Source organism: Colobus angolensis, unplaced genomic scaffold (genome assembly GCF_000951035.1).
Source record: "Colobus angolensis palliatus isolate OR3802 unplaced genomic scaffold, Cang.pa_1.0 Scaffold477, whole genome shotgun sequence".
Classification (NCBI taxonomy): domain Eukaryota; kingdom Metazoa; phylum Chordata; class Mammalia; order Primates; family Cercopithecidae; genus Colobus; species Colobus angolensis.
The window spans coordinates 611,435-637,297 of record NW_012118232.1 but is presented as its reverse complement, the minus strand read 5'-3'; the positions used below and the strand labels follow the sequence as shown (position 1 = coordinate 637,297).

At 58.9% G+C, this 25,863-nt stretch overlaps 2 protein-coding genes across 2 annotated transcripts in view; both read right to left on the bottom strand.

The window, feature by feature from the left end:
- STAB1 (stabilin 1) overlaps positions 1-16,137 on the bottom strand; it is a 29,861-nt gene extending 13,724 nt beyond the window's left edge. Inside the window, exons 1-25 of the mRNA XM_011958860.1 lie at positions 15,980-16,137; positions 9,920-10,056; positions 9,472-9,587; positions 9,134-9,219; positions 8,997-9,066; positions 8,498-8,593; positions 8,117-8,227; positions 7,692-7,888; positions 7,328-7,458; positions 7,083-7,210; positions 6,687-6,775; positions 6,351-6,488; positions 6,084-6,224; positions 5,846-5,908; positions 5,446-5,559; positions 5,293-5,346; positions 4,978-5,058; positions 4,380-4,538; positions 3,557-3,619; positions 3,207-3,302; positions 2,903-2,989; positions 1,934-2,045; positions 969-1,155; positions 790-883; positions 520-678 (exon numbers count right to left, since the gene is read on the bottom strand). Of these exons, the coding sequence (XP_011814250.1) occupies positions 520-678; positions 790-883; positions 969-1,155; positions 1,934-2,045; positions 2,903-2,989; positions 3,207-3,302; positions 3,557-3,619; positions 4,380-4,538; positions 4,978-5,058; positions 5,293-5,346; positions 5,446-5,559; positions 5,846-5,908; positions 6,084-6,224; positions 6,351-6,488; positions 6,687-6,775; positions 7,083-7,210; positions 7,328-7,458; positions 7,692-7,888; positions 8,117-8,227; positions 8,498-8,593; positions 8,997-9,066; positions 9,134-9,219; positions 9,472-9,587; positions 9,920-10,056; positions 15,980-16,051 (2,781 nt within the window). The 5' untranslated portion in view covers positions 16,052-16,137. The remainder of the gene's footprint in view (positions 1-519; positions 679-789; positions 884-968; positions 1,156-1,933; positions 2,046-2,902; positions 2,990-3,206; positions 3,303-3,556; positions 3,620-4,379; positions 4,539-4,977; positions 5,059-5,292; positions 5,347-5,445; positions 5,560-5,845; positions 5,909-6,083; positions 6,225-6,350; positions 6,489-6,686; positions 6,776-7,082; positions 7,211-7,327; positions 7,459-7,691; positions 7,889-8,116; positions 8,228-8,497; positions 8,594-8,996; positions 9,067-9,133; positions 9,220-9,471; positions 9,588-9,919; positions 10,057-15,979) is intronic.
- A 2,283-nt stretch (positions 16,138-18,420) lies between these two features.
- NISCH (nischarin) overlaps positions 18,421-25,863 on the bottom strand; it is a 38,762-nt gene continuing 31,319 nt past the window's right edge. Inside the window, exons 16-22 of the mRNA XM_011958855.1 lie at positions 25,569-25,618; positions 22,878-24,266; positions 21,817-22,159; positions 21,274-21,430; positions 20,646-20,774; positions 19,966-20,127; positions 18,421-19,609 (exon numbers count right to left, since the gene is read on the bottom strand). Of these exons, the coding sequence (XP_011814245.1) occupies positions 18,999-19,609; positions 19,966-20,127; positions 20,646-20,774; positions 21,274-21,430; positions 21,817-22,159; positions 22,878-24,266; positions 25,569-25,618 (2,841 nt within the window). The 3' untranslated portion in view covers positions 18,421-18,998. The remainder of the gene's footprint in view (positions 19,610-19,965; positions 20,128-20,645; positions 20,775-21,273; positions 21,431-21,816; positions 22,160-22,877; positions 24,267-25,568; positions 25,619-25,863) is intronic.

Below are 25,863 nucleotides of genomic sequence, written 5' to 3'. Positions count from 1 at the left end.
GTTGGGAGAACAGGGAGCCCCACAGGCCTGGCCACGCAGAGGCTGACCCTGACCAGCCAGGCCTGGCCTCCCACTTGGCACATTAGACAGTCTTCAATGTCTGGCTGAACACTGGTTCGCCAGTCCTGAAATGCTCTGCATGGAAGGCTCCAGGTTCTGAGCTCCGGTGACTAGATTCAGACACTGCAAAGTTCTGGGGCTGGATTTCCATGAGGCTAAAGTTTTGGGGAGGTCACTCCCATGGGCAGGGGCTCTTCCTGCTTTGCTCAGTGTCATATTCCCTATGTCTAGAACAGGGACTAGCATGGAACAAGTGCCTGATAACACCTGGGAAAGTAATGAGCGGATGGATGAAGGAGCGAATCCCAGATGCCACTACTCAGCATGTCAGCACTGGGTTCTCATCTGCACCTGAGGTTCCAGACCCTGAGCAACTGACTCTGCATTCCGGGAGTCAGATGGGGCAGGGAGAGAGTTCCCCGGAACCAAGGCTCCCGCCCCTTCTCTGCTGCACCTCACCTGCCCGGGGCCCACATAGCTGCAGAGGGCATCGGCGTGGCAGCCACCTCTCACGTCCAGCTCACACTCATCAATAGCCACACAGATGCGGCCATCCCCACTCCAGCCTTTGTGGCACGTGCAGTGGTGGGTGCCCAGGGACCCAGGGACACACTCAGCCTATGAGAGCCATACAAATAACTCAGGGACACAGGAACGTAGGCAGAGGGCTAGGGCATCCCACCTCCTGCCTCCGGGTCAGAACTCCAGGGAAGGAGCAAGGAGACTGACATTCTCTGAGCAGCCGCCACGGTCCGGGTGGGAGCAGGGGTTGCTGGGTGTGCAGGAGAAGCCATCACCCTCAAAGCCATCAAGACAGCGACATCTGGGGTTGGGTGAAGGAGGAGGCTCCAGTGAGCCTCAGGTGCGAAAGGTCACAGGTGGAGCAGACAGAAGATGTGAGTCCTCACCTGGCAACACCCTCCTGGCTAACACAGCGGGCATGCAGGTGGCAGTGCTGGGCCAGCCCTGTGGGCCCACAGTCCCCCATGGACTCGTTGCAGAACTGGCCGCTGAAGCCGGGGGCACACGTGCCCTGCTGGCACACCCCCCCACTGCCTGGGCGGTTGTCGCAGAGACCATGGACACAGCCGCAGTCTGTAGGGAGTAGATGGGAGCAGGGAAACTGAGAAGCAGGAGGCAGGGCTGGCTGGGAGCCAGGATGGATTTGGGGGATATAGGGAGTGGGGCAGCCAGTACAGATTTGACTTCAGGGAGGAAAAATCAGAGGTTATCTCAGACTCAATGGGCAGGCAGATGAAATGTGAGGGGGGCATTCGGAGCTTTCAATTATCCCATTCTAGTTGCCCTGATCCCAACACCACCATCAGGAAGTTCTTCAGTGTGTCTGGCCTAAGTCCCACATATTTTAAATTAAGCCACAGTTCCCTTCCTGGCATGGGTGAAGCAGACAGCATCTCCTTTCTGTTCTCAAATCTTCCTCCACTCCCTGTGGCCTTCATCCCTCCTCCTGGGGCTTCATTTCCCTTCTTGAGAGCCCCCAGACCCATTTTTTTTTTTTTTTTTTGTTTGAGACGGAGTCTCGCTCTGTCGCCCGGGCTGGAGTGCAGTGGCTGGATCTCAGCTCACTGCAAGCTCCGCCTCCCGGGTTTACGTCATTCTCCTGCCTCAGCCTCCCGAGTAGCTGGGACTACAGGCGCCCACCACCTCGCCCGGCTCGGTTTTTGTATTTTTCAGTAGAGACAGGGTTTCACCGTGTTAGCCAGGATGGTCTCGATCTCCTGACCTTGTGATCCGCCCGTCTTGGCCTCTCAAAGTGCTGGGATTACAGGCTTGAGCCACCGCGCCCGGCCCAGACCCATTTCTAACCAGACTTTTTTCTCCCTAGGAGATGGCCTGAGCCAGGACCACCCACCTTCCTGGCACTGATCTCCATGCTTGTTTGGGTTGGAGCAGATGTGGCAGGCGATGCCCTTGTAGTCTGGGAAGCAGAGGCAGGCCCCGTTGCCCTGGATCCCATCACTGCACTACAGAGTGAGCAGGAGGCAGGATCAGTCATGGGAAAGGGACTCTACATCCCTTCTCCCAACACCCCCTCCTTTCATGGGCTGGCTCTGAGCTCTTGCTACCCATGAGAGCTCATCCTGGAAGGGATCTTCAGAATCACTGATGCCACCAAAGACCTATCCCCTAAAGGCACCTGGCCCTGGAGGTTTTATAAGTGACATTTGCTCAATTCAGAAACACATAACTCCTGTGTTCTACAGCCAGGTGCTAAAGTAACCCTGATATTACAAAGTGGTAAAAACAGAACACAAAAGAAAATTACTGCCAAGTAGTCTTTTTGGAAATAAATGCCAAAAAAAATCTATCTTATTTATTATTATTATTATTATTATTATTATTATTATTATTATTTTGAGATGGAATCTCACTCTGTTACCCAGGCTGGAGTGCAGTGGAGCGATCTTGGCTCACTGCAACCTCTGCCTCCCAGGTTCAAGTGATTTTCCTGCCTCAGCCTCCTGAGTAGCTGGGATTGTGGATGTGTGCCATGACACCAGGCTAATTTTTGTACTTTTAGTAGAGACAGGGTTTTGCCATGTTGACCAGGCTGGTCTTGAACTCCTGACCTCAAGTGATCCACCCGCCTCAGCCTCCCAATGTGCTGGGATTACAGGTGTGAGCCATTGCACCTGGCCTCTCTAATTATTTTTAATTAAAATATGAGAAATAATTTGATCCAACTTTCCATTGCCTGGATGTGAGGACCCCAAGGCCAGAGAGTGGCAGGCTTGGCCCAGACACATGGCCAGTCACTGGCCAACTGGTGAAGGAGTCCCTGTCTTCCCCATACCTCACCCCAGGAGAGGACAGGACTCACATTGCCTTTGCCATAGCAGGGGTTGGAGAAGCCCCCAGGACACTGTGTGCAGTCAGGCCCGAAAAAACCTTTGCAGCAGCCTTGTTCCTATAAGAGACAGAGCAGGTCCAAGAGACCATCTGGGGCCATGCCGTCCCTGCCCAGGCTGCCACTGCTCCCTGGCCCCATCTCCAGAGTGAGGGAGTGGATAAGGTTTCTCTGGGACCCCTTTTCCACCGTTAGGCTGCAGTGCATCCTCTGAGGAAGGTAGCCCACTCAGCCCCAGCTTGGGGGCCCCCAAGGAGCAACAGGTGCCCATGCTCACCGTGACGGTTTGGTTGCAGTAACTGGCACAGCCCTTCTTTAGCACATTGAGCCCAGTTGGGTCATGGATGTAGACACACTCCTTGGGGAAGATGTCCTGGGTGGGCCATGCAAAGCCAGTCAGCGGGTGTGGGTTCTGGGTTAGCCCCTTTGCTAGGCAGCCCTGGTCAAGGGACCTCTGCCCCCTGGGTCCAGAACTCCCACCCTGGTGCAGCGGGGCTGTGAAGCACTGAGCCTCCAGGTCGGATCTAGCCTCCCAGCCTCTGCTTCCCCCACCCACCCCTGCGACCCAGGGCAGAAACCTCAACAGGCAGTCAGGAGGCCCTGAGGGCTGGGCCAAGGGGTGCTCACCAGTTTCACACTGTTGCGGGGACACGTGCTGGTGTTCAGGGCTTGGCAGTCCACACAGGAGCCCTGGGTAGGGCAGGGGCAGGATGGGGAGAGGGGTTAGTCATCGTTTATTTACTTGGCAAACCCAGAGAAGGGAACATTGAGTGGGGATTAGGGGATGAGAAGAGCCAACCACAGGAAGTCCAGCACTGGTGTTCCAGGCAGGGGAGAGCAGGGGCAGAGGCTCTGAGCCGGGCAGAGCTAGAGTCTCTGGAAAACAGCAGAGAGGCCAGAGGCAGGCACAGAGTGAGTGAAAGGGGATGAAGTGGTGGAGGATGCAAGAGTTATCTCAGGCCAGGCACAGTGGCTTACACCTGTAATCCCAGCACTTTGGGAGGCCAAGGTGGGAGGATCACCTGAGGTCAGAGGTTCGAGACCAGCCTGGCCAACATGGTGAAACCTCATCTCTACTAAAAATACAAAAATTAGCCAGGCATGGTGAGTGCCTGTAATCCCAGCTGCTCGGAAGACTGAGGCAGGAGAATCGCTTGAACCCAGGAGGCGGAGGCCACAGTGAGTTGGGATTGTGCCACTGCACTCCAGCCTGCGCAACAGAGCAAGACCCTACTTCAAAAAAAAAAAAAAAAATCTCAAAGATGGAATCATAGTCCTGGTGAGGGTGAGTGTGGGGGAAGCACAGGTGGGTCCTTGGGAGTCTCCCACAGGGCCTCAGAGCCGGCATCAGCCCAGCCCTGACTTGATGCCTCTGCCTGGGAAAAGGATCGCCACTCCAGCACTGACGAGGGTTAGTGAGCAGGGTCCTGGCTGTGCAGGCGAGGCTCACCGCCACGATCTTGTGCTGCTCCTCGCTGCAGTGCTTGGGCAGGATGGGCAGGATGGTCGGGGGCAGCAGGATGCCATCCAGCATGTGGATCACGCCATTGGCGGCCAGCACGTCTACCCTCTGCAGTGGGACTCCCTCGGGTCCCAGCAGGATGCGCCCCTGCAGCAGAGACCCACTGCCAACCCCCAGCCTGGCTGACCTTGGCCCAGTGGGGCTGCCCGCCTCCACCCCTGCAGCCCAGTTAGAGCAGACAGGCAGCTCAGTGAGATGCTGAAGTCCCCGCCTGCCATGCCAGCCGCCTCTCCCTCAGCTCTGGCCAACGACACTGCTCCAACCTCCGGACCCTTACTCACATGGCTTCTGCCACATGGGGCAACCCTACTGTGTGCTCCACGCTCCTCTTTGGAGTACTCCCCCTTAACCCTCACTGGGCTCCAGCAAAGGAATTTGATCTCTGCCTGCTTCCTTCCCCATGACCCCACCAGGGCCTAGCAGTGTCCTGCCCACCACGGGACTCGGAGCACACAAGGCTGAGAGGCCAAGTGGGCAGCTGGTCACTGCCAGTCACACCATCCGCCCAGGTGTCCATGCACTTCACCTCCTCAGAGATGTTCACAGCCAGGACCTGGTTCGCCATGGTGAGGATCCGACCTTTGGAGATGAGCTTCTCAACAGTCAGCTGGGGCGAGGGACAGTGTGGCTTTAGGCTGGGCTCTGGCCACACCTTGGGGCCATGCCCAGTCCTGCCCAGGAGGCTCAAAGCCACTCCCTTGGTCCCCAGGCTCTGTGCTATAGCAGAACAGATGCGAAGGGAGGGGAGATGGAGAAGAGATGGGGCCTCGGGGAAGTCCAGAACCTGCAGGCAGCCCTACTGGGTGCAAGCTGGCCACCCCCCAGAGAAAAGACATTGCACCTGGCCATGGTTGTAGATATGGTACCGCACCAACTCCTGCAGTTTAGAGAGACCCTGGCAGGGGAGAGAGGGTTTGGCTCCTGGAGGACCTGTGGGGTAGTGTGGAGGTCCTGGTGCCCCCATACCTGCAGCCCCTTCTCCCGCTGAGCTTACCGCTGTGAAGAGGTAGATCAGGCGGCCGTCGCGCAAGCTGTCCACAGCCTCATTGCTTGGGGCAAAGACTGTGAAGGGCCCAGGTCCGTCCAGGATGGAGGGCAGCCCACAGTTCTGTGGCGGTGCAAGGGAGGCTCAGGGGGCTGCATGGCTAGCCTCCACCTCTGAGTCCTGCCTGGGCCCTGCCACCTTTGGCCTGCAGGAAACTCCCACTGAGTAAGTAGGAGACATGGGCAATGGGTCCATGCTACCACAGAACCTCAGGCTTGAGGATGGGGGCATGGGCAGAGGCCATGCTACTTCAGAACCCCAGGTCACTGTAGGGCAGAATCTGGGATAATGAGTCCTGGCCCAGAAGCCCAGAAGCCCACATGAGCTAGGGCCCCTCCCCCGAGCTTACCTCCAGGATGGTTTCAAAGCGGCTGAAGGCCTCGGTAGAGGCGAGGATCTGACCAATAGTTCTCTGTAAGGGGGGATGAGTGTGAGGGCCCCAGGGAAGGGGGTGAGGCTGCTTCAGCCCTGGGGGAGAAGCTATGCTCCAGCCCTGAGCAGAATGGCTCCTGGCCACTCACTGCTCTCTGCAGGGGTCTGAGGTCACCCAGCATCACAGGTGAGGGGAAGGGAAGATGCTGGCTCACCTTGGGATCCCCAGGGGTCCCAGAGGGGGGCTGCCACCGCAGGCCAGTGACCACGTGGAAGACCCCATTGGCTGCTATGTTGTTGGCCTTGTAGATGTTGAACGTCTGCTGGGGCTGGTCTTTGTACTTGTAGGAGTATTTCTGGTGAGACACAAGAGATCTGGCCAGATCCCATATGCCAGCCCCCTGTCCCGAGGCTCCCTCCCACCTGCACACCCTTGCCAGGCTGTGACTCCTCTTGTTCCCAGGCTGAGGCTTCTCCCTCACCGTGAATTGGTTGAAGGTGACAGTTATCTCCTGCCCGGCCAGCGTCCACCACCTTCGCGTTTGTTGGGTCCTTGTGTCCTCCAGGATGTGCTGCCCTGCAATGATGTGCTGTCTGCAGAGCTGCTGGGCAAGGGACGCCTGCACACACAAGGCAGGGAGCCAAGTGAGCGGTGGGGAGGGCAGTCTTCTTCACGTCACCCCTACCCAAGCAATGGAGGGGACAGGATGCCTCCCAGGCCCTGATGCCTTCCAGGTTCTCAGGCCCTGAAGACTGGGGCCGCATCCAGGGGAGGAGGTGAGGGCCGGTGGCCAGCTCCGCCATGGGGAGGGGCTTACATTCATGGTCCTGGAGGAGAAGGAGGAGATGGATGGCACCAGCACGGTGAACGGGCCTGCTGTGGTGAGGATCTCCCGGCAGCCTTGGTCTGGGGGGGTAGGGCGAGGGAGTATCAGAAGGGAGTTGGGGAGACCCGGGGTGTCTCAGGAGACCCTCGGGCATCAGTCTTGGTGTGAGGGAGCTGGGGTGGGGGTATTTGGCCTAGATGTAGGATAGATGGGGGCCTCAAGGTTGGAGAGCAGCTCCCACTCTCTGCGTGCACCCCCCACAGTTCGCTGTTTGTTCCCACAGCTCTGGGGCAGAGAAACCAGAATCTGCAGAGGCAGCCCCTCCCTCCCTGCCACTGTGCTGTGGGTAAGGGGTGGGGTCATGGGCAAGCAGTGGGGGTCACACACCCATCATGGCCACGGCGACCCTCAGCTGCAGGAACACCCGGCCTGCCTGAGTGGCCTTCTGCACCTCGTGGAGCAGGTGTCCGTAGCAGGCACGCCCATCCCCCACCTCGCTCTCCCTGCACACACAGCTGGGGGCCCAGGGAAAGCCAGTCAGGGTGGAGGCTGCGGCCCCTGCACCCGACGCATCCCCAAAGCGGGCACGCTTGCCCAACCCACTGTCTCTGCTCCAAGGCGCCTGTGCTTACCTGGTCTTCCCATCAGCGGTCGCCTTGCAGGTGGCAGACCGGTCACAGGAGAAGGGGGAGCAGAAGGGGAAGCAGCCCGCAGAGGCATTGTTGTTGATGCTGACCAGGCCTGGCCGGCAGGTGCAGAAGGCCTGGCCCCCGACAGGGTGGGAGGGGAACATCACGTCCAACCCCAAGAACCACTGGTGTCTGCCCTACCCACAGAGCCCTGCTCAGCCCCTCCCCAGAGAGGACCATTATCCTCCCCCCATTTTACAAATGGGGAAACCGAGGCTACAAGAAGGCCTGTGACTTGCCCAGGGTCCCACAGCCAGTGTGAGCGGGTGCACTGTGGGGGCAGTTCTGGCCTGGGACCCTGGCTCACCTGGCCCGGCTTCTGGTACACACACAAGGTAGAGTTGCTGGGGCAGCCACCAAGGTTGTCAGTGCATGGGTCCTTGGGCAGACACACCATCCCATCGCCATGGTAGTTCTCGGGGCAGTGACACTGAGCCTGCCCCTTGGGGCTCACCGAGCACTGGGCCAGCGGTGAACAGGGTGATGGCCAGCAGGGGTTGGGGGCTGCCAGGGCAGAGAGAGAGCCCAAGTGAGCCAAGCACCCAGGAGCCCTGTCTCCGCCACAGCTTTCACCAGGAAGGCCAGGGCCAGCAGGTTGACCTAGGCCTTGAGAATAGGCTCCCCTTAGGGATGGCTCTCCCTGCTGTACGTTGCACTTGCTGGGTTAAAGGATGCTCTCTCAGCCCCTGCCCACCCTGAGCTGAAGTCCCTGGCCTCTGAGTCCAGGCTTACCTCGGCATTCACTGCCCTGCTGCGTGTAGCCGGGCAGGCACCTGCAGCTGGGGGCCTCTGCGGAGCACTGGGTGTTTTGGGGACAGCGCAGCTCCTGGCAGACGGGCAGCTCTGAGCAGAGTGGGAAGAGCACGGATGAGCCCAAGTCCAGGCTGGGGAGGAACACGGGGCAAAGGGGCCCTGCCTGTTCTCTGTGACTCAGAGCAGGGCCCTGCCCTTGCTGGACCTCTGGACAGTGGAGGTCTCAGATGACACCCCTTCCCCAACTAGGCTCCAGGCAGAGGTCCTGCTGAGGTTCAGGCCCCATCCTCACCCAGTCGGCCTCTTTGGCTCTGGTCACAGGGACCTGCTGCCCTAGGCTGTCCCAGTGGCACTGCTCACCTTGATCACAGTGGGGGCCAGTGTATCCAGCAAAGCACAGGCAGCTTCCATCCCCTCGTGGCCCATGGTTGCACACGCCGTGCACACAGCTGCACACTGGGAGGGACACACAGAGACAGATGGGACCCCAGCCTCTCCTAGGCACACACCAGGACGTTGGGTCCCTGCTTTCTGTATTTTCAGAACTCAGCTCGGGCAGGTACAACCTTAAGAGTACAGAGCTGTGATGCAGGAACACAGGGGTGGTGGGAGCCCACAGAAGGCACTGACCCAGCCTGGGGCTCACCGAGGGCTTCCTGGAGAAGGCTTCTCAGGGGAGTAGCATGTGCAAAGGACTGGAGGTGTGACAAAACAAAGCACATGTTCCTGAAAGGGATGTGCACATCTGAGGGGCTGGGACAGAGGCTGAAGCGACAGGTGGGAGCTGGTTGTAGGGACTGCATCTGCGTGGGCCCCCAGGTGGACACTGGCCCTGCCCTCTTGCCTTGTAAGCACTCACCCGATTGGCAGTCAGGCCCAAACCGGTTGGGGTCTTGGCACTCCTGGCAGGCTGAGCCGCGGAAGTTTTCCTGGTGGTGGATGCACCAAGTCAGCGTGGCCCCTCTTAGCCTCTACCCTACCCTGGCCAGCCCTTACCTGGCACACGCAGGTCCCATTCCTGTCCATGCCATCCAAGCAGGTCCCGTGGCCATTGCATGGGGTCTCAGCACCCCCAGGGCATTCTGTGAACCCCCACAGAACTCAGCTCCATGCCCAGAACCCTCCGCTTACCCTGACCCCAGCAGCTCTGGCCAACCCCAGACTTGGCCCCTCCCCCAGGGCAGCAAGAGCGAGGGGGCCGAGCCTTGGAGGCACTCAGTGAGTGTTCATTAAATGAACATGTTGAAGGGGAATGCAGGTGGCTCCTGCAGAGGGCTTGCCCAGAGCTGGGGCTGGGTGTGAGGAGCGAGGCGGGATCCCACTGTCTCCCATACCATAGCACCGGGAACCCCAGTAGCCAGGGCAGCAGGCCTTCTGCACCACTTGCTTCCGGCACTTCCGTCTGCAGCCGCTCATGGACACCATAGAGCCCCCCAGCTGTACTTCGTAGCTGGGGGCAGAGGGTGGGCAGGGTGACGGAAAAGGCTCCCACTCACAGCCCCCATCCAGCCTCCCCATATTGGCTTCTGGGGCTCCCACCCACCTCCCTGCTCTGACTGGCCCAGATGAGCACAGGGCGTAGCACATAGCAGGTGCCCCATAAACCCCTGCTGCCCCTGGCCTTTACCCCTTCCTCCCCGCCTGTCTCTGCCACCCAGGAGGGGCCACAGCGGCATAGATAAATGAGTGCTTCTCCTCATTCTGTGGGCCTGTCAAGCTCCCCCAGACCCTGCCACCCCACAGGACGCTCCTGGACACAGGCAAGGATGGGGTGGCCCGCACCGGCAGTCCTGGGTTATCTGATCCGGGAGCTCCCGAAGCCAGCCAGAGGGACACGTCTGCTTCTTGATGGCTGCGCACGAGGTGCAGGGTACATGAGTGACAAACGTGGTTTTCACATCACAGCCTTTGAACAGCACCTGGGCCACAGGCAAGGTGTGGTCAGGGGCCTGGATCCCACACCCAGCCTGACCCTGTCCTCAGTGCTATAAGGTCTCACACTCCTCCAGCCACCACCTCCCATCTACTCAGTGGGAACGCAGTGCTGATGGGGAAAGCCCTGTGAAAGCTGTCTGTTACAAGTTGTTAATGTCATAGCGAGTCCTTATGTGCCTGGCCCAGAAGGCTCTGAGTCCACACCCTCTGACACTAGAGAATCTAGCCACGTTGTTCCCCCAGCCCATTTCGGGTGAGGAAACTGAAGCCCAGAACATGGCCATTGCCCAGTCTCATCCAGGAACAGGGTGTGAACCAGGGACTAGAACCTGGACTCCCAGCCTAGTGCTCACTTTCGCCTTTTGTTTTTTTTTGTTTTTTTTTTTTTTTTGAGACAGAGTCTTGCTCTGTCATCCAGGCTGGAGTGCAGTGGCCGGATCTCAGCTCACTGCAAGCTCCGCCTCCCGGGTTTACGCCATTCTCCTGCCTCAGCCTCCCGAGTTGCTGGGACTACAGGCGCCCGCCACCTCACCCGGCTATTTTTTTGTATTTTTAGTAGAGACGGGGTTTCACCGTGTTAGCCAGGATGGTCTCGATCTCCTGACCTCGTGATCTGCCCGTCTCGGCCTCCCAAAGTGCTGGGATTACAGGCTTGAGCCACCGCGCCCGGCCTTCGCCTTTTGTTTAAAGATAAAGAAACAATAAATGACAGAGCTGATGCTGTCTTGGAAGGACATGGTGACTCCATCCTCAACTCATGGGCACAGGCACGATGCCGGCTCCAGCCATGCACCGTGGGGCTGGACCTCCAGCCACCACTCTGCTCTGAGCACTTTCCCACGTTGCTACCAAATGACCCTCTCTAACCAAGCGCAAGGGTTTTCTCCGCTGCCCAGAGGTCAGAGACTAAGGGCCCCGGCCCTGGGAGGCTGGGCTCACATGAACAGCTGTGTGCAGGGGCTCTGGTCTGCATGTGTTTGGGCTGGGCAGTCCCAGGGGACAACGGGCCATGCCAGCCTCTAAGGAAACCCAGGGCATCCTGGCTGGGGCCCCAGATGGCTTCCTGAGGGAGGTGATCATTGACTTGGGACCTGAAGGATGCATGAGAGTTGGTCAAGGACAGTGCTCCTGGCCTAGGGGACAGCAGAAGCAAAGGCCAGGAGCAGAAAGAAGTAAAAACAAACGTGTGACAAGACAGGCAGTGGCCTGAGGGGAGGCTGGAGAGGGGCTGGCAGCTGGCATGCAGGAGCTCCGTAAACCTGCACGCCAGGTTGCCTAGGTGAGGCAGAGTCCAGGGCAATCCCATGACTCAGTTTATGGTTTTTTGTTTGTCTTTGAGAAAGGGTCTCACTCTGTTGCCCTGGCAGGAGTGTAGTGGTGTGACCATAGCTCACTGTAATCTTGAACTCCTGGGCTCAGGCGATCCTTCTGCCTCAGCCTCCCAAGTAGCTGGGACTACAGGCATGTGCCACTGTGCTTGGCCAGTTTGTTTTAAATTGGCCCTCTGGCTGCTGCCTGGGGAATAGAGCTGTGGGGGACGGTGTAGGTGGGAAAGAGGCCATCATCACCTGCAGGTGGCCTGGGCCAAGGCAGGGATGGTGGAAATGGATTGGGAGATATTTGAGAGGGCTTGGGGTGGTGAGATGAATCGGGAGATGGTCTCAGCAACTGGGTGGGGTATGGAAGATGTGAGGAGTCCAGCCTGCCACCACGGCATGGGCACAAGGATGCTGACAAAAGCCCCAGGCCTGGAGTCCCATTCACTGGCCTGCCATAGCTCCTGGAAGTCCACCAGCCTTCTACGGCAACAAAGTCCCAGTAACCTTCAGCACTGAACCCAGGAGGCGTGAAGCTAAACTCCCAGTTCTAGTGGGAGGAAGGTGCATAGGGAAGGGCATCGAGTGGAGGGGAGGTGTTTGGGAGGCTTAGGGTATGGCCCGGAGAAGCAGAGATGTTCTCATCTTGAAAAACGCTGACCACACTGTGGTCCAAAAGGAGTGACCCCAGAACATCCCTTTCCTGGAATAATTAACAGATGTGTGGCTTCTCAAAGCAAGAGAAAAGGAGAAATGGTGCCCCTGACACTTTATTATGGCAAATGCCAGGGCCCCAGAGCCTCTGTGCTACCGTGATTTGGCCTTTTCCGCTCATGCCTCTGCGGTCTGCAAACAGGGAAGTTGCTCAGAGCAGCCTGTGTTGAGTGGCGGAGCTGGGATGTTGTGGTCTCGTTCCCCGTCCTGAGGCTTGCCTTTGCTGAGCCAGGGAGAGACTAGGAAATTGGGTAACTTGAGGGCTGAGCAGCTGCTGGCTCAGGGCAGAGGCTTGGCAGGAGATAGGCTCCCCTCAAAGCCACCTGGCCAGCTGAGCAAAGCTGCCAGCGCGGTCACCATTCTGGCTGTGGACCAGCTCTTGGAGGAATGGTGGTCAGCTCTGGATAAGGGCTCAGGCTGAGTAAGACTGTGCTGGTCGCACTCTGAGACAGTCAGGGCTAGATGGAGTTAGGGCCCAGAAGGAAGCGGGAGCTTTGGGGCCTGGTGTGGACACTTGCTCACAGGACCTGGGTGTTTGTAAACATGTGTAAAATGCTGATGAAGGGTAAGCTGGCTGCCACATCAGTGCTTCTCCAAGACCACAGCCGAGGGGCCCTGCCTCCACCCCGTGGTCTGGAAGGAGCATCGGCAGTCTGAGCCCACATCTTGCTGTTGGTCCAGCTGGGTGGAGTGAGGCTGGATCAGGGCCTGGGTGCTGAGTCAGATTCCCTCCTTCCTGGGGGCACCTCGGGACTGAGCCAGAGCGGGTGCTGTCTCCCCCCACCCCACACCCCCCGCAGACCTGATTTTGCAATGTCTGCTTCCCACAGAGCTGCTGCTAGGGAAGTTGAGGAGACACGAAGTGTGAAGTCTTTGGTGAGAAGGTGGATGAAATTCTCCCAAGCTGGGACCTGGCTCATGGGGACTTTTTAAGGCTGAGAGCCCAGAATCCAAACCCTGTCAGAGAGGAAGGAACCCCAAACTGCTTCCCCCTACCTTCGGTCAGATCAGGGAGGGCGCAGGGCTGGGTTCTGGACCGTGCTCCTCTCCCACCACAGGTTCCACTGCACATGCCTAGCCACGTGCCCTCAGTGAAAAGCTGCTGAATGGGCAAGTGCTAAGGGCCTTCCTGGAAAGCCTTTCTGCCTTGCTGCCCAAATTCATCTGCACTCCAGTCCTGTTGCTGCCCTTACTGAACAGGTGACCCGGGACATCCCTTCCCCTCAGAGCTTCCACTCCTAATACAGTTGTTCCTTGGTGTCTGTGGGGAACTGGTTCCAGGACCCTCCTCAGATACCAAAATCCACAGATGCTCAAGTCCCTGATAGAAAATGGAATTGAGGCTGGGAGTGGTGGCTCACATCTGTAATCCCAGCACTTTGGGAGGCCGAAGAGGGAGATCGGGAGTTCGAGACCAGCCTGGCTAACATGGAGAAACTCCGTCTCTAATAAAAACACAAAAATTAGCCAGGCGTGGCGGCGTGCACCTGTAATCCCAGCTACTTGGGAGGCTGAGGCAGGAGAATCACTTGTATCTGGGAGGCGGAGGTTGCAGTGAGCTGAGATTGCACCACTGCACTCCAGCCTGGGAGACAGAGCGAGACACCATCTCAAAAAAAAAAAAAAGGCATCAAATTCACATATAATCTATGCACATCCTCTCGTATACCTTAAGTCATCCTTAGATAACTTATAATACCGAATACAATGTAAATGCTATGTACATAGAAAACTCTGAACATGGGGCTGGGTGTGGTGGCTCACACCTGTAATCCCAGCACTTTGGGAGGCCGAGGCAGGTGGATTACCTGAGGTCTGGAGTTAGAGACCAGCCTGGCCAACATGGTGAAACCCCGTCTCTACTAAAAATTCAAAAATTATCTGGGTGTGGTGGTGGACACCTGTAATCCCAGCTACTTGGGAGGCTGAGGCAAGAGAATCGCCTGAACCTGGGAGGCAGAGGTTCCAGTGAGCCGAGATTGAACTACTGCCCTCCAACCTGGGCAACAGAGCGAGACTCCATCTCAAAAAAAAAAAGTCTGAACATGTTCAGTAGATATGCCACTTTTTTTCCTGAATATTTTCCTTTTTTTTTTTTTTTTTTTGAGATGGAGTCTCGCTCTGTCACCCAGGCTGGAGTGCAATGGCATCATCTCAGCTCACTGCAAGCTCCGCCTCCCGGATTCACGCCATTCTCCTGCCTCAGCCTCCCAAGTAGCTGGGACTACAGGCGCCTGCCACTGCGCCTGGCTAATTTTTTGCATTTTTAGTAGAGACGGGGTTTCACCATGGTCTCGATCTCCTGACCTTGTGATCTGCCCGCCTCGGCCTCCCAAAGTGCTGGGATTACAGGCGTGAGCCACCGCGCCCGGCACCTGAGTATTTTCAATCCAGGGCTGGTTGAACCCAAGTACAGGGTGCACAGATACAGAGGGCCAACCGCATTTACCATGAATCTTAGCTACGCAGGGTGCTGGAAGAGAGGCCAGGTGACTGTGTTAGAGGGCCAGCACTGCTGCAGCCCCATCCACAAGGAGCAGTCACAGCCATAGGTCTCTGACAAGGAAAAACAGCCATAGGTCTCTGACAAGGAAAAAATTCTAATCTGAGGCCCCTCACTGACCTCTGTCCTCACTGCCCAGAGCATGAGGTGGCGGCGGAGGCCTTTGAAATTCCCTTGCATGGTACACAGGGCAAAACTGAGTTAAGGGGAGGGCAAGAGCTCACGTGCAGGGCTCTCAGCACAGCCCTGGAACCCTTGGCTCTTCCCCCATCACTGTCACCTTCTCAGCCTCATATCTTCCTGTCCCCAGCCCTGGCCTGGTCCTGAAGCTGGTGAGGCCGCTCTCCCTGCTGCCTCTCGGAGGGACCACAGGCACCCAAGAGAAAGCGCCTGATGGTGGCAGGGGGCCTGGGTCCCTTGCTGGAGTGCCTGTGGGATCCTGGGCAAGTCCTCTCCTCTCTGAACCTTAGTCTGCCCATCAGTGCCATGGGGATGGTGGTAGCTGCCCCAAGAGACAGACACACTGGGCCTCACAGGAGAGAGGCTACCCCCATCACCAGGGTGGGAGGCTCTTCCAGAAGCTCCCGGAGGCCCCTACTGTGGGGCCTGAGCAGACCTGTAGCCAGGAGCCTGTCACAGGGACCTGACCGAGGGGCTGGCCATGGCTGCATACCGGGACCCTGTCTGCTCGCCAGCACAAATGGACGGCCATCACAGGCAGGGGTTTGGAACATGGCTTCAGAGTGGGAATGGCCTGTCCCTGTCATCCTAGGGCTTTGGCTTCCTCATGAGGACAGAAGGAGTTGCCCCAAGGCTGTGAGGAGTCAAGGGGACCTGCCCGGGGCTGTGGCTGCTCTGTGGCAGCTCTGAGGCTGAAGTGTGTCCTTGCCAGCTGCTTACAACCCCGGGCACTGGGGGTGAGTGACTCATTCTGCTTCCCAGTACTCGTAGGGCTGGACACAGGCACACACGTGCACACACGTGCCCCATGTGAATCTGTAGTCCTCGGGGGTTAGAGGTGATCACATCTTCAACCCCCAGGTGAGGGCCACGTAAGACCTGGGCCTCCGTCTGGGCCAGATGGGCAGGACGGGCCTGCCTCTGTGCCCTTCAGCTGCAGGCTGGGGAGCCCTGGCCCGGCATAGTCAGAGGAGAGCAGGTGACACACCCCTGAACCCTGGGTGGCTGGGTGCAGACCTCAGCCTGGGGAGGTGGGCACAATAGCCAGCCCCCAGGTCTGCTCAGAGGCCAGACAAGGCATTAGCTGCGGTTTCTCCCCAGGCCCATGCCCCTCCATGTCCAGTCCCTCCCTGTTCCCACCACCGGCTGGCAGGGCCCAGACACTGTATTCCCCTGCGACTGGCTCACACTTACCTGCCCCCTGATGAAGACTGCCAGGCAGAAGGCCAGGAGGCAGAGCGGGAGGAGGCCCTGGGGCCCCGCCATGGCTGGTGGGCACGCTGTCCAGGACAGAGTCAGGGCAGCTGGTGGCGTAGGGAATGAGCTCTAGGAGGCAGGCACAGCACAGGCAGGCAGGACGGGGCGGGCAGTGGCCTTAAAAGCAGCCCGGAGGCCCCGCCAGCTCACCCCCACAGGAACCCGCCAGGATTTCCTCCTGCGTATCAGCAGCCTGCAGGCGGAAGGGAAGGTGCTGGCCACTGACCCCCCATGGACGGCCTGAGCCCTGCTCAGGGCTTCCTGGCCGGGACCCTCCTGGCATCACAACCTGGAAGCCCAGGCCACATGAGCCCCAGGACCTGGGCTCTGTCAGAGGTTCTGAAGCAAATCCAAAGGCACACGTGAACGACTCCCCCGCCTGCGAGTCCAGTGTGTTTCATCCAGAGGCTCTGGGGGTTCTGGTCGGCGGAAGGCAGGGCAGCCCCTGAATGGGTCTGTCTGTTCCTGCCTCCATCTTTCCAGCTCCAGGGTGCTCATGGGGCTCTGACTTGCTACAGGCACCTTGCTTGCCCACCAGACCTGCATCCCCTCACCAGCCCCAGCCACTCCCAAGCAGCTGGTCCTGCCTGCCAACCCCCATCCACCCTCCCTCCTTCCCTATCTGCCCTCCACTCAGCAGCCCATGCTCAGCCAGCTTGCTGCAGCACCTCCAAACCCCACTCCAGCCTGCTGGTCTCTCTGGACTCTCCCCAGCCAGGTGTGCTCCAGCCGCACAGGCCTCTCTGCTCCTTCAGTGAGCTCTCCCGTCATGTGCTGCTACCCCAGATTGTCACACTCTGGCTCCTTCTCACAGGTGCAGTCTCAGGTCAAGGGCCACCACCTCAGAGCACCTCCCTGGTCTCAGCCTGCAGGTGGCCCTGTACCTGGTCCACCTCCTGGCAGCATGGGCCACCAGCTGACATTGGCTTGCTCCATTTGTCTCCCCTGGAACATTAGCTGTGGGAGAGTAGGGGCGCTGTCTGGCTGGTACATACAGTAGATGCTCAGTACACACGTGCAGAAGGAATAAATGAATGGAGGTGGCTACTTTTATGATCCCTCTGTTACTGGTGGGGAAACTGAGGCTCAGAGGGGCTGGGTAGCTTTTCCGAGGTAATCAGTTTTCAAATCCAATCCCAGGGCTACTGCCTGTGAAGCCACCGCTGCCTGCACAGCCAGCACTCCCCGGGAGGTGCAGTGGGCCCAGGCTGAGGGCCTCTGCGTGCCAGGGCTGCACGTGGTGGGCCTTGCCTCCAGTTGTCACTACCCCCAGCTGCAGATGGTGTAAAAGCTGGGGAGACAGGAGTGGGCCAGAGCCCGGTGGCCATCTGTAAATGCTTCGGCAAAGGCCGGGTTGGGGAAATTTTCTCCTCCCCAGCACACCTCCACTCCCATCAGTTTGGAGGGGCCTTCAGACAGGCCTCTGAGATCTGGCTGGGATGGGGGTTGCAAGGGGAGACCTTCTCCCCATTCCCCACACCCACAGTCTCTCTGGGGGTGCAGGGTCCTCCAGGCAGGACCCCCACTCTGCTGACACCAAGGGAAACTGGGGAGCAGAAGCAGGTGTGGGAGCCAGGCTGGCCATGTCACCTACCTCTCCACAGCCCTGCCTGGACCGGTGGCCCCAAGGTCCTGGGGGCTGAGGCTCCTGGCTGGGCCAGGATGAATTATGCGGGCTCATGGGTCCCACTCCGGCAGCAGGAATGGGGTTGAAGAAGAGTGTGGCATGGGGTTGGCTCCCAAAATCCCAGGTCCTACCTCATCAGGCTCCCTGAAGCAGCCCTCAGGGAGGGGCCCACGAGCCTGTTTCAGGGACATGAAGACAGACACAGATGGGCATGCGCCCCGCCCTCCACTGTCCACCACCTGGGTCCACCTCCCCACAGGCCTCCCCTGCTGCCATTCAAGGGCTACCTTAGTGAGATGCCCCAGCCCCCACCAGCCATCCCAGATTCTGGGATCTCTGTTCCCCTCACCCCTCCTCTACTCTCCACAGGGGTTGAGACAGGTAGGGTTAGGCCCCGGGGTGACTGACACACAAGGCCTGCAGGATAGCCTGAAGAGGGTGGCATGCCCTGCACTCAGGCAGAGGGGCAGCAGCTGGTGTGGCAGGGGTGCCCTGAGGAGTTTCACAGACTTCTTGTTTGCCCTGGGCTCATGGTTTCGCCACAGGCCAGTATGGCACTGTCCAGAGAGGCCATGGCCCTGTCATGCCTCCCATGTTCCAAGAAAAGTATCTGGTTCCTGGAGGGCTGCTCCTTCCTTTCCCCCAGCCCCTCACCCTCCTGTGTCTCCAGGGCACCCTCTCTCCACCATGCAACCATGCCCCGGAGGGAAGCCCTGCTGGGATCCCAATGACCCTTGATTTAGAAGATGCAGACGGTGTCAAACTCTGCTTTATTGGAATAGAGAATACAGGCAGCAGGAATCACACTTGGTGCTGGCAGCTCCAGGTCCCCTGCCCCCACGGGCTCTCCCACTTGTCTGGATCAGGGAAGACCTCCACTTTGAAGAACAACATGGGGTGGGAGCTTCCAATGTGCATTCTGCTACCAGCCTCAGGATTAGCAGCAAGATGCCCACAACGACAGCAACAGCAACAAAGGACTGGACCCAACACTTCAAGAAAGGACGTGTAGAAGAGAAAGCAAGACCCACAGCATCACGTGTTAACAACGGTCACACAACAGCAGACACGACACAGGTGTGCACGGCCGCACCACCTGTGGGAGGCTGACAGCACACTGACAGCCCTGGAGGCGCCCGGCATTCTCACTCCCAACATGAGAAAGAATTAACACAACACACACACACGTTCACATTCTCTGCGAGGACAGTCAAATTAAGGTACCAAAGGGAGGAGAAAACATTTTAAGAGAACACAAAAGCCTGCTGCCCTGCCCCAGTAGGCACCAGGCTAGACACGGCAGGCGGTGATGGCTGGCTGTGGCCTGGGCTAGCCGGTGAGCTCGACAGGCAGCTCACGGCCACACAGGGCCTCCCACTGGCGAGCCAGCAGTGAGATGAGCTTCTCTCGGCTCTCGGCACTGGGGACAAACACCTGCCACTGGACTTCACGGCCCTGGCCGGCTCTGGCTGGGCCACCTGGCACCTCCCCAAAGTGGTCCAGGGTGACACTGCCCATGAGGTCATGACCTTGTACATCATCAAAGACGAGGGTGAGGGCCTGTGGGTAGGTCTGGTAGCCCATGAGCACTCGGTCCAGGTCCCGGACGCGGCGGCCATCGTCCAGCCGGTACCTGTCTCTCTGCGGCGGTTCTTTGGCAAACTCGGGCAGTGGGTAGTGGATACAGTCCTCATCCAGGAGGAAGATCTCAGAGCTGGTGAGCAGGAGTGTCTTGGGGCGCAGGGGGCCCCTGCAGCACCCAGGGGGTGGCATGCCCACCTGGAAGGCCTGCACATACAGCAGGATGCTGAGGGCTGGGACCTTCTCTGGCTCAGCCATCTTTTGGGCCACAGTGAACGTCAGGTCCCCAATCTCCTCCTCACTGGGGTAGGTGAACTTGACACGACTAGAGTGGATCAGCTCATAGTTCTCCATCTTCCCTGCAGAGAGATGCCACCAGGGCTGTAGCCTGGAACCGGCCCCTGGTGGGGCTGGGAGCACCAAGGGCCCCAAGTCAACAGAGAGACCCCAGCATGAGAGGGGCAGGAGAGGATGCTCCAAGTATGGGGCCCAAAGGCCAGAAGCCCAGAGCAGGCACCGGAGATGTGTCTGCCAGATGGTTGAGGGACTGCTGGGGTGGAGACTCTGCCATCAAAAAGCCCCACATAAAACCCTGGCCAGCTAAGTGAGAAAAGAGAGATAGAGGCAGAGAGGGTTCTGGGGCACAGAGAGCCACCCTGGGGCCCGTGATGTCTGTCCAGGCAGCCTGTCTGCAGCCTGAGCTAGACAGGGGTACCTGTGGTCTTGTTCCCAAACTCGGAGTAGAAGTCCTTGTCAACAGGCTCCGGTGAGGGCGTGCGTTCCAGAGAGGACAGCACGACCATGAGGTGCTGGAGGAAGCAGTGCGTCAGGTAGCTGTCCCGCGTCAAGCACGTGACCACCTGCAACGGGGTGGAACCTGCACGAGAGGGGATGGTCAGGGCCACAGGCCACTGCTCCCCAGCCCTATCCCTGCCACTGACAGCCACCCCGAGTCCCTAGCAAGCCTCGGCCCAGAGGCCAGCGCCAGGAGGGCCCACGTAGGAAAGCATCATGGAGCCCTGGGAAGTGGCCGTTCCTTCAGGCCGGAAGAGCTTAGGCATTTTTCTGGAAGGGGAGACAGAGGCATTAGGCAAAGAGCTTAGCTTTCTCTCCCCAGGAAGTGTGAGTCAGAAACATCCTGCCCAAGACCAGGGCCCACTCTGCTTCTGTCCGGGCCAGTGCTTGCCGCACACCCTGCCTCCTGCTCTGAGCCCTGGAGCACGAGTTCTGCTCTCTCAGCAGTTCCTGAAGCTGCTTCCTCCCTCCCCGGGTAAGAAGTGGCTCTTGAGCACAGAGATAACTGTCTATGATAACCCACCCACATACGGAAGGTGGAAGCCCACTGGTGATGCTGGCCTTCACCTGAAATAGCACAAAGCACAGAGGGTCTCTCACCCGTCAGCCGGAAATGCTGGTCGAAAAGCCCCACATTGACGGACTGCAGGTCACTAAGCTTTAGCACAAAGCACTGGGAGATGTGGAATGGGCTGTTGTTGTAGTCGGTGTTTTTCTGATGCCAGAAATCTATGTGATGGAGAAAGGGACAGAGGAAGGCGTTGGCAGGCAAGCACAAGGGTCCTAGGTGTGCAACATGTCCAGCAGGAACAGGTCCTCTTGGCTGGCCTGGCCAGGCCTGGCAAGGAGCCATTCCCGCTTCCACCCACACAAGGCCCCACAGGCAATGCTGTCTGGAGTCTGAGCCTCACCCAGCTCAGGGGAGTTCACCACGTCATTGACTAAGGCTTCCTGTGCGGCCCCAGGGGCAGAGGCTGCCTGACCCCTTCTCATCAGGGGCCGTTCCCAAGCAGTCACTGGGACCTGGCTCAGTGCATTCTGCATTCACATCTGGCCATGGACCCCTCCCTCATGACAGTTCCCCTTCCTCAGGCAAGGAACTCTCAGCCCACTGCAGCCAAGTCGCTGACTGCTGTCTGAAGTCACACAGAAGGCTCCAGAGAATGACCCCCAGCCTGTCCCAACCACACACTCCAAGCTCCTGAGCCCCGGCAGGCCCTGTGCCTACCCTGTAGTGGCTCTGAGAAGTAGCGGCGGAGGCCGTCGTGGAGCACAAAGTACACAGCCTTGGTAGAGAGCAGCACGCAGGCGGTCACCTCCAGCCCTGGGGTCTGGTAGAACACCACCGAGGACCACATGAGGTGCCTCAGCTCCTCGTTTTCAACCTGGAGATGGGGGCACTCCTGTCAGCGCCACCACCCTAGCCACCTGCACATACCAGGGACACGCCCACAGCTCCCACAGGGAGACATGTGAAGCCCCTCTTGGCTCACCAGTGAGTCCATACGCTTCAAGGCAGAGAGGAAGTGACGGGTGGGAGATGGCTGTGGGAGGGGGGTGTCTACCTGGGGCTGGAAGTGGCACAGGAGGTGGTGACACAGCACAAATAGCGAAGGGAGGGCAACTCAGGACCTCACTGCCCAGGTCCTCAAAGCTGTGAGCAGCTCAGCTGAGGACTCCCTGACATCAGGAAAATCCAGGGACCAGCCAAGCTTGGCCTCGCCCTCAGGACTGGCTGTGCCATAGCTGGCACCCACACCCGGGCCGCTACCTCAGCAATGCTGCTGTGGAAGAGCTCAATGATGGCGCTGCCCCGCAGGCTGGCGACGTGCCGGAGTGACGGGCAGGCAGGCAAGTGCGAGGGGATCTGATTCTCCTCTGAGGTGGCCTGGATGAGGTGCTCACTCGGGTACTGGGCAGGGGCCTCGGCTGGGGGTGGGGCTGGAGCCTCCACTGGGGTCTCCTCTGGGACCAAAGTTGAAGCTGAGGTCTCTGCTGGGGCCGGAGTCTTTGCTGGGCCTGAGGCTGAGGCTGCTGCAGGGGCTGGAGCTGGGACTTCCGCTGGGGCTGGGGCCAGAGCCTCTGCTGGAACCTCCTGGGGACGCTGGTCATTGCTGTATCCCCCGAAAAACACCATATTAACAGTGGACCCCAAACAAAGATTCACATCGCATGTGCAGATTCGGAGTGAGGAGACTGCATGCATCACACATCATCTATGGGTCACTGCGGACCTCCACCAGCTTCTCTATGGGGAGAACAGAACAGCACGGCTGGGCAGTGGCTCACGCCTATAATCCCAGCACTTTGGGAGGCTGAGGTGGGAGGATTGTGTAAGCCCAAAGTTTGAAACCAGCCTGAACAACACAGCAACATGTTGAGATGGGTGAAGCCTAAGGCAGATCCTGGCCCACAGAGCCATCCATGGGACTGTGACCCTGGCGGGGGTGGTGCCTAGAGACCATGCTTGGGTCCAGTGGAGCACACCAGCCAGGGCGACAGCTCTCCTGGCCTCAGTGTCCTGCAACCTGTTGCTCTCCCACTGGGCAGGCAAAGTCGGGGCAGTTCCCTTGGCCTGCCCTGCATGGGTGGCAAGAGGCTAGGCCAGCCCATTTTGTGAGAGGACAGCTTTCCTGGGCTTCTTCTACAGCACTGAGATAAAGAGCAGCCTGGCACCAAACCTGGGGTGGTGATATAGAGGGAGGCTGGGGGGCAAGGGGCGGGGGGAGGGGGCCCAGCTCTCGCAGCAACCTCCAGCCCACACATGAGCTGCAGATGCTGAGATCACACACATGCCAGACCCATGCCCATGAGAGCTGTGCTTGATCTCACCTGACCCTGCGCTCAGCAGGCTGGCCATCCGCAAAGGGGCCCTGGGGACTGCCTCCCGTCCCAGGGGTCTTGGCGATGACCACAGTCTTTAGGTCCTGCAGCGAGGCCCGCAGCTGGCTGTAGATACGCAGGAAGTGGAACTTCTCATGGGGCAGCACGAAGATGCCAGTGACAAAGCGGTACCCCACGAGCAGCTCCAGCACGTGGCCATCAGCAAAGGCGCCCCGAGGCTGGGTGCAGCTGCGTGTGGGGTCCAGCAGCACGGTGGAGAGCGGCACGCGACTAAGCTTGAAGCTGTTGCGGTTGCGACAGTTGTGGGTGCCACGGTTGGGCATGGGGTTGAAGTCGGCCTTGATGACGTTGAGGTGCTGGGGTGTGAGCAATAGCCAGTAGGGGATGGCGGCGGACTTGACGGCCTCAGAGGGCGCGCAGCAGGAGCGCCGTACTGCTGAACAGAGCGTGCAACTGGCCCACTCGATGTTGCCTGAGTAGTCCCCGGCGGCTGTCTGCACCATGCGCTTGTCGCTGTAGACCAGGTAGACGGGGAAGCAGCCCTGGCTGCGCTCCTGGCAGCCGCCAGCCACCTTGTAGAAGGTGAGCAGCTGGCGCAGGAACTCCTGCAGGCTGGTGTGGCTGCCGTAGAGGATGGGGCTGCACAGCATGGCCATGTGCTGGGGCGCAAAGCATGAACGCAGGTCGGCATGGAACTCGTGCAGGTTGGCGGCGTCTGAGATGATGAAGAGCGTGTTCTCACTGTGCCGTACCTTGAGCACCAGACACAGCTCTGGCATGAGGAAGCCGAACTCGGTGAGGTCGCCATGCGGGAAGCAGAAGACAAAGCGCAGGGAGGAGAGGATGTGCTGGCTGCTGCCCCGAGACTCCTGGTGCGGGATCTCGAAGACTGCGATGCCGAAGTCGGTGAGCACAAGGCAGGCGGCGAACTGGCGGATACTGCCCTGCACATGGATCAGGAAGCACCACAGCACCTTGAGGATGCGGATGTGCTCCAGCAGGAAGTCCTCGTCCGCACCCAGGGCCCACTCCAGAGCCAGGCGCTCCTCCTCGGCCTCTTCATCCTCCTCTTCCTCCTCCTCCTCTTCCTCCCCCTGGCCTCCTTCCTCCTCCTCCTCCACGTCCGGGGGCCCCATTTCAAAGTAGCGGTTCTCAGCAACATCCTCCTCTTCCTCCTCCTCGCCCTGGCCCTCCTCTCGCTGGTTGGCAGCCTCGATCCAGGCAGGCAGCTGCCGCTCTATGGCCTGCCGGATCAGCGTGCTCAGGCGCTGGATGAAGTCCTGGTTGGTGGCTGTGTAGCCAATGCAGGTGAAGGGCAGGAAGATGATCTGGCCAGACCCGGGCACCACCTGGACCTCCGGCTCGGCATGGTCTGGGCTGTGCAGGGAATGGCCAGGTCAGTAGCATGCTGGGAGGGGCCCCTCCCACCTCCCACCTCCCACCTCTGGAGCCCGCTGCTACACCCTGACCCTGAGAAACCAACCCATGGGTCTCCCAAGCCTCCCACACAGCCAAGTCAGCTCCCAGGATGAGGGCCCTGGTGGGAGCCAGTGCTGCCTGCTGGAAGGTTGGGTCGCCAGTTTGGTCAGAGTCTACGCTTTCAGGGGCTTGGACCATAGGTGCCCGGCACAGCTATGCCCAGACCACATGAGTTCCCACAACAGAAGCACTCCCATGGACTTCTAAGTCATTCAGCTGCTGCCAGAAGCCCTAGAGAGAACGAACACTCCAGGGCATGAATCTGCTTATCACCCCTGGTGGCCTCTGGGGCAAGGAAGTGGGCTGGGTCAGGTCTTAGGACCTTCACACTTAAAATTCCAGCTCTTCTTGGCCACTGCAGCCCTCCCGTGTAGAATGGGAGTTGGTAAACTTCTGCAAAGGGTCAGAGTACACATTTCGGGATTTATGGGCTACCCTGTCCATAAGATCTTTAACAGCCCTTTAAGAATGTAACTATCCAACATGGTGAAACCCCATCTCTACTAAAAACAGAAAAATTAGCCAGGTGTGGTGGAGGGCACCTTGGGTGGCTGAGGCAGGAGAATTACTTGAACCCGGGAGGTGGAGGTTGCAGCGAGCCTAGATCACGCCACTGCACTCCAGCCTGGGTAACAGAGCAAGACTCTGTCTCAAAGAAAAAAAAAGCAACGGTCATTCTGGCCAGGCACGGTGGCTCATTGGAGTTCAGGAGTTTGAGACCAGCCTATGCAACATGGTGAATCTCCGTCTCGACTAAAAATATGAAAAATTAGCTGGGGTGGTGGTGTGCGCCTGTGGTCTGGGCTACTCAGGAGACTGAGGCTGAGACGGGAAAATTGCATTAATCTGGAAGGCGGGGGTTGCAGTGAGTCGAGAACATGCCACTGCACTTCAGCCCGGGCGACAGAGTGAGACTGTCTCAGAGTGAGACTGTTAGCTCCCAGGCTGTGGGCCACACACAGGCCTTGACTTGCCAACCCCTTGTAGGGCAACATGTGCTGAGCAGAGTTTAGGTATTGAATTTGGAAAAAGACTGAGAAGTCCATCACACCTGTGTCTCTTTAGAGGAAGAAATAGTTCTGTAGGACTATCTGTGAACGGATTTTTAAAAACACCTGACTGGGCACCCTGGCCCACAAGCACAGCGTGTGCACAAGGCCGTGCAGCCAGGCCCAGGTCCCTTTCCAACCTCTTCCTTACCTTGCACCACCAACAGCTCCCGGCATGTCCCTTAAATCATCAGATGCTGCCTGATGGAGAAAGAAACGCAGTCAGTCCCCACCTGCTGCAGCCAGCCCCGGCATTTACTGGGTGCCAGACTCTGAGCTGGGCATTCTGCCCTCCATCACCGCCCTGAGGAGGCTCCCCATCCCCACACTCTACCCTGGGGCCCACTCTGGGACCCAAGGGCAGAGACTCACTTGGCTATCCCACCAGTACACAGCAGGGCTGCGATTCCCACACTCCCAACCCAGGGCCAGAGCCTCTTGCCACT